Source organism: Rutidosis leptorrhynchoides, chromosome 4, assembly GCF_046630445.1.
Source record: "Rutidosis leptorrhynchoides isolate AG116_Rl617_1_P2 chromosome 4, CSIRO_AGI_Rlap_v1, whole genome shotgun sequence".
NCBI classification, from domain to species: Eukaryota; Viridiplantae; Streptophyta; class Magnoliopsida; order Asterales; family Asteraceae; genus Rutidosis; species Rutidosis leptorrhynchoides.
This window is the reverse complement of record NC_092336.1, coordinates 374,617,157-374,624,628: the sequence shown is the minus strand read 5'-3', so window position 1 is coordinate 374,624,628 and position 7,472 is coordinate 374,617,157. Positions and strand designations below refer to the sequence as shown.

General features: G+C 33.8%; 1 protein-coding gene across 2 annotated transcripts; it reads right to left on the bottom strand.

Moving 5' to 3' along the window:
• Positions 1-1,787: 1,787 nt before the first annotated feature.
• LOC139843914 (uncharacterized) lies at positions 1,788-6,907 on the bottom strand. 2 transcript variants are annotated; one of them, XR_011757737.1, is made up of 8 exons: positions 6,847-6,907; positions 5,916-6,105; positions 4,675-4,815; positions 4,403-4,511; positions 4,223-4,284; positions 2,689-2,792; positions 1,954-2,276; positions 1,788-1,904 (listed from the first exon to the last, which is right to left on the bottom strand). XR_011757737.1 is itself a non-coding variant. In XM_071834099.1 (7 exons), exons 2-7 carry the CDS (start codon positions 6,006-6,008, stop codon positions 2,168-2,170), a joined length of 618 nt encoding a protein of 205 aa, XP_071690200.1. In that variant the 5' UTR covers positions 6,009-6,105; positions 6,847-6,907; the 3' UTR covers positions 1,933-2,167. The 2 variants fall into 2 exon arrangements, 1 of the variants encoding a protein (XP_071690200.1); XM_071834099.1 differs by lacking the exon at positions 1,788-1,904 and having other exon boundaries at positions 1,933-2,276.
• Between the last annotated feature and the right edge of the window lie 565 nt (positions 6,908-7,472).

Here is a 7,472-nt window from a genome sequence, read left to right as displayed (position 1 = left end):
TTATTGAAATGGTGGACGATCAACAGCAACACGTCGCTCTCCAGTTTGAAAAATATATTGCATGGAAAAGGAACATGTCTGCCGGGCCTAACTGCTCTAAAACTATGGCATGCTTGCGTTTGGGTATGTGCTTACACAATATGGCAAAACAGGAACCACAATAGAACATCCACCGGTTTAATGGCTCTCAATGAAATCCAAGTCAAAAGCTTCAAATGGATCTCTCTCTCGATTGGCAAAAATAGCTCTCGAATCCAAACACTATTGACGATTACAGATGAAGAATTGAATATGATGGCTCGTATCTCAATCTTAGGCTCAATTCATTATTGTGATATATATGTAAATCTTGAATTATATATGTTTTTTCGTTTTGCTGGTTTCGCCACTACATGGGATAACCATGGTTTCTTGTGGCAGTCATTGCGAACATCTCTCCTCTTCTATTAGCGTGAACAGTTTGCTTACGCCTTAAGCACATCTATCTTTCTTAGTTGTTCTTTATAGTTTTCGTTTTACCTGTGACAACGAATAAAACATATCCAAATAAAACAAAGATCGAATCACACGATCACGCCCGCCACAAACAATCCGCCGCAACGCGTGGTGACTCTTCCCTTGTTACTCTTCACAAAAGACAAACTTGTATGAACAGTTAACCTTACTTTCTATGGTTAACCTTACGCTTAATACTTTCGTCAGTAAAACCTTGCATTTATGTAAGATGTATATCTCTAACCAATGGTCATCAAATCAAAAGAGTAACTTGGAAGAGATTTCAGGTCTGAATCGGTAGTCAGAGAAAGAGTTGAAAACACTTAGGGAGTAATTCTAATATGCTACGTACAATAAAGTATATGAGGTTCTTACTCGGCCCTCCCAAGTAATCTTTTTATACAACATGAATGTTTGTCCGAAGTAAATGTTAATTCTTTTTACACTTGTATTTTCGTTTAATATAGTTACGTCATAACTAAAGTAAACACCACTGACCAACCAACGAGACAAATGTTGATAACTAAAGTAAACACCACTGACAAATGTATCAACTAAAGTATCCAGAAGCTTACTATTCTACAGTGTTGCTGTTCTACAGTGTTACCAACAAACATAGAAAATAAAAGACATTAATAAAGTAATGATAAAACTATGGTAATTACTAATTACCCTTGTTAATACCGAAGGATTAATAAAAGTGAGAATTGTATTATTAGAACGGACAACACATATATGGGACATATTTTAGGTTTCCATCTCTTCTGACTTTATGTTCATAATGATATCATGTTTGGCACCAAAAAAGGCTTCCGCACCGAGATGACTTAACAGTTTACTTTCAACCTATCTAACCCACTTATTTTGATACACTGAATACATCTATTATAACCATGGCATTGCAAGCTTACTTTCATTTTCCCTCTTTAGGGTCAAGTTTCTGAATCACTATGCGAGCATACTAATCTCAAGGTGACATTCTGCTTTGAAAACTGCCCATAGTCGTGCATAGTGAACCTCCGTCCGTAGCCATAACATTGATTTTTTTTTATTTTTTTTTTAATGTTCCATGGATTTGAACTCCTGACCTTCCTTTCTACTTTAGTGGGAAAATCATAATCGCCACTTATCTACCACATCATGATTAGCTTAATAATTCCAAACATATACACATACTAATCGAAAGCCAGGATTGAATCCTTGAATGAAAAGTACTAAACCGATTTCAAACCAATCTCTTTGGGTCGGAAATCAAGGTTACACATAAGTCGCTCGTTTTCCTGCCAGTAAATATCCGATTGTTTTTTTACTGAACAATTATGATCAGTCATTTCAAATCCAGTTACAGAAAAGTTCTAATGGAAACATAACTCGAACCAGAGTCCACTTTCAATACTCAAGATTCAAACCTAGCAATTCATAGAACCAGAGTCCACTTTCAATACTCAAGATTCAAACCTAGCAATTCATAAATTTGAATCTACAGTATTGGCTTTCATTTCCAAATCATTTCTATTTTAACACTCTTTATATTATATGATGATAATAAACATATTAATTTTTTTCTACACAAAATATAATATAATACTTTTCATTAAATTTGAAGGTAAAACTAACTCCTGACATTTGAAAGTCTAATTAGACTCTTGTTTGGGAGTTAATATAATCTCTCTTAAGCACCACTGCTATTCGCAACACCTGCACGAACTCGTAACATTTCAGTCCGCTTACTTCTTTCCATAACATCTACTAACCAGTTGACTGTTTCCTTTATTCCCGTCCTGCAATTAATATCCGAATATTCAATATTTGTATGCTCATTTCACAAAATTCACGACAATACCTATTTACATAAATCGGTCAAATCGAATAATGTTTAATCTCTAACAGGTTAAACATGTTGATCTGAAAGATTTCACTAAATATGGAAAGAGTCAAAGGGGTTGATAGATTCAAAGTGTATTCAGGTGCATAATACACCACCCCTTACAGGAATGGTTAACTTAGAAGTAATAGTCAAAGGGGCTAACAAATAAGTGTTGCGGGTCGACCCAACCAAAATTCCTATCAATCCATACTACATATTGACAAGTTTTTGCCCAAACACATTTTGACCTGTTACCCTGTCCACCCTTTTTGTCATTTTTAGGCAGACTACTGGAAAAATATCTACAAGTCAGACTGTTAACTTACCCATCATATCCTGAAACACCTTCAAATGCATAAGCTCTTTCATCTAATTTCTTCAGGTCCAAATACTGAGCAAGTTCTTCTGCTGTAACAGCATCAGCAAGATCCTGCAATTGAATCATATAAGGTTATGACTCAATAGAAGGCCATAAACATGCACATTTAGGACCACATCAAAATCAGTTTTACAGCTAAAAAAACGAGAGAGTGTGCCACGATCTTCCTTTATTACGATAAATTAAAAAGGAGCAGATCAGTAGGTTTGAGTTGGTAACAGATTACAAGGGTTCCAGGTCAAAACATGTTAAAAAATTGTGCTGGTCAAAATGGGTGTGTCCCATGTTGGCGCACCAATATGATTACAAAAAGTGCATTACATGGATAATAACTTAAATTCTTATATATATATATATATATATATATATATATATATATATATTGTGGTAGGATCAAGAGGGAAGTAACCATTCGGGGGGAGCGGGGGGAAGCAAATTTTTTTTTTTTTTTTCGTTTTTTGAAAAAACTTTGTTCACGAACATTATAGATTGGATGAAAATATGAACATTTAGTAGAGACACTTTGTGATAAATGTTTTTATTTTGGCGGGAAAACGCTCGAAGAAGTAATATATAACAATTATCGTGTTTTTCGAGCGTATTTTGAGGTTTTTGATATTAGGGTTTAGAAATTTAGGGTTTAGGGTTTAGATTTAGGGTTTAGATTTAGGGTTTAGATTGGGTTTTTAACACGAACGGTTTAGAGTTTAGGGTTTAGGGTTTGGTGTTTTGGGTTTATGTATATCGGGCTAAATTTTACTTCACAAAACATGAAGAAAAAAAAAAACGTTAACATTCTTCACGAACAATATTATCTTGAATGTTATTTTTGTCGATCGTTTTCCCGCCAAAATAATAACATTCATCACGAGGTGTCTTTTCTAAATGTTCATATTTTCATCCAATCTATAATGTTCGTGAACAAAGTTTTTTCAAAAAACGAATTTTTTTTTTCTTTTGCTTCCCCCGATTGGTTACTTCCCCATTGATCTTGCCCATATATATATATATATATATATATATATATATATATATATATATATATATATATATATATATTATATTTAGAATGGTGACAGCTTATTGATACATGTTTCACAATTCTTGACATGTTAACCGGGTTCAAACCATTTGACCCATTCCAATCTTTACTATTTACCTATTTACCCGTCACCATTAAAAACAAACAGAATGGACCCATTTCCATAAGTTTAAGTCACCATTGCCACCTCACTCAATTGAAACAAATGAAAAATAAGGAAAAAACTGAGGAGGAAGCTAAACAGGAAGAGTACACGCTGGTATACTCTATGAAATCATATATCATTCATGATCTGTTTATAACCATGAAGAGATATTAACCACTTTACATACTAGTAAAAAATATATAAGCATTAATAAAAACAGATATACTAACTCAACAATTTTATTAATAAGGATGGAAATATCAAAGTCATACAATGGTGGTGGTGCCAAATTACCTGCTTGTTGGCAAGTATAAGAAGAGGCGCGCCCAGCAGATCCTCATGCCTACGCACCTTTTCTGGCAGAAACAAATTTGAAGTTACAGGAAGCATAAGTAGAATATTTTCTAATCATCATAAATCATAAATATATGAACCACAGATATTCAATAACTAATATAAACGCAGATTAGTTACCAAGGGCAGATTTAGAATCTTCAAAACGTGACGGACAAGAAGCATCAACTACAAAAACAACAGCATGTGCCTCTTCATAGTATTTCTCCCAAATTGAGCGAAGACCAGACTGACATAGTTCAAAAACTTGGTAATCAGAAACAAAGTTGAAATTCAGGGGAGGAAAATAACACAATATAGTAGTAGCTAGAATAAGATATTACGCATGGTAAACATAGAAAAAAAATAGATACTAGTACAGTCCATTATGAGCAAGGATTCATGCTAATTACCTGACCTCCAAGGTCCCAAAACACAAGTTTTGTATTTGGAGTTTCTATTCGACCGATATTGAGCCCAACGGTAGGAACAATTCGATCAGGAGGAAGGCCTTCTAAACTTGAATATTGTGTCTTCAATTTCTCCAGCAAGGTCTATAAAGTGAATGAAAACAAAAGTGGATGTTTAACAGGAATAAGATTGCAATTACAATCATAGATTATTAAAAAAGGGGGCCAACTTTCAAGGATAAAAAGGTCTTGCTCATGTATAAAGTAGCTTATTATTATTTAATAATTTCAGTAAAAGCTAAACATCTTATAAGTTTGAACATCTATATATGAACTGAAGAAAAGAAAGAATCATTTTTTTTAACGGCGGTATTAAGGTCACTGACGGGGGCATTACTGACCCACTCGATCATATCGAGGAAGTCACAGGGCATGCTCACTTACTACACCCGTTAGGGGATAACCTCAGGATATTGCACCCAAGGAAAACTCCCGAGGGAACCTTGCTAGATATGGGCAGAACCCACCATTTGCAAGAAACCCCCAGAGGACTCCATAACCAACTGCAAAGCAAATTGCATTATGAAATCCCCAAGTGAGACTCGAACTTGAGACCTCTCGGACACCTAGAAGGGCGGTAACCACTCAACTAAATGGAGATGGTTTAAAGAAAGAAACATTGGTTTTCCTGTTTATACTTATAGGCACTACAGGTACAAAACTACATATGCAAAACCAACAGAAAGAAACAATGGACACTGAACAAGCTGCATTTCAAGATCCCCTACTACATTATATTTTTGTCCATCTATTCACAGCAATCAGAAGTTGTACATCTGCTGGCGATTGAGTAGTTAATTGAAAGGAAATCATGTCGACATATAAACAACGTGCTTCCACAATGAATCAAAACCACAGATTAATATTTATGAGTAAATGGTATAACCTCCAAAACACCTTGCTAAGCTAGATTTCATAGAACTTTCAACACTTAATGATTCGGCCGAGTATCATTTAACAAGATTCTACAAGAATACAGTAACTACTGCAGACTAATGGGAGTTAAAATAGTTAACAGAATCAAGTCGATAGAAAACTAAGTTGCTCCGTTATTATAAAACAGCATTTCGGATTAAGAATACTACTATAGCCTATAGGATATTGACGAATAGGGATTTTATCAGTTGTATGCAGATCAGATAAGTAGCAAGAAAGTAAAAAACGAAAGGTTAGTGAAAACTTACTGTTTTCCCAGCCTTATCGATTCCAAGAATTAGTACATGAAACTCTGTCTTACTGACAAGATATTTCCAAAGTCCATAAAACAATGAAAACATCTCTAACTTTCTTTTTGCCCGTTCTTAGCTTCTTCTCCACTTTCTAAACGGAGAACTATGAATTTTTTTCCTTAACTTAAAGAACGCATATCAGCATCTGAAAACAAAAAAACGCATTTCATTTATCAAAATTTCATGATCAACATTAAATGCTCAACAACAACCATCACAGTCAACGAGAAGGCAAGAAATCAAACTTAACAAATTAATCAGTCTCATTATTATCAGTTGCCTACATTACTTAATGATTACGATATCGTAGGTCTGGATAAAACTAATCCCAACCTACCACTTCCGGTTAACAATAAATAGCAGCTGTAGCTATGAAGGCAAATCTACGATTTAAGGATTTCGACATTTCGTAATTTGGACACAAACACTTCGTCCCTTACATTTGAACGCGCTTTATGAATTTTCACTAATTTTCAATGGCCGCAAAACAATAGAAAAAGAGAAATGAAAATTGGAGAAGTTCTAAAACAACCAATTCCCAGCTTCATACTTATTTTCATCATCAAACGACTAATATTAACACATAAAATGAAAAATCATAACAAATAACAAAATGACTGCTAATATTAGTAGGTTTCTACAATAGATCTAAACATGTATGGATCATAAGTGTGTGCATATTTCACACTATCGATTGAAGGTTCAGATCACAATAAATTTAGTAAACAATCAGGTGAAAAAGCACATAAAAATAATGTTAATTCGATAACGATTAAAACAGACGAGCAAAGGGAATGATTTAATTGACATAAGAGGATGCGATTAGGTTTTGAAATAAAAGTTACTCCGTATTAATGAATTAATTAAAAGTAATGATGATGATTACCTGTATATTGAAATGATGAATATGTGAGTGAGGTTGAGGACAACAAGATTCGGAGCTGTAGGCTGTAGCAATAGTCGTCGTCGTCGTCGTCGTCGGAGATTTGTCGTTGTTACTGCAGATTTCGATCTTTTTGCCCCAACTTCATTTGGTTATTTTTCCTTTATTTATTATTATTATTAATTATTAATATTAATTATTAATTAATTAAATTAATAAAGGGAAATTGGTCGATATGACCCATTTCTCAATATGCCTTCAAAATATAAAAATTGTAACATATGTTTCATGGCATCAAGTACCACACATAATGTAGGGATGCTCGTGCGTGATGGGTGAACACCGACTACTCTGGGTAAACTAGCATGTTCATAGCAAACTAGCACGTTGTTAGTATATACGCACTAGTAATTTTAAACACGCACGCTGCGTGTTGCTTTCATGTAAGTTAATATTAAATATTATTTTTATTTTTATTTGAGCCGTTTGTTTAGAAGTGTTAATGTATATGAACAAAAGTGAAATGAAACAACCAAATATACATGTTATATAAACAAAAGGGAAATGAAACAACGAAACATAAAATAAAATAAAAAAAGAAATTCACTCAAAATGTTATATAATTTTTT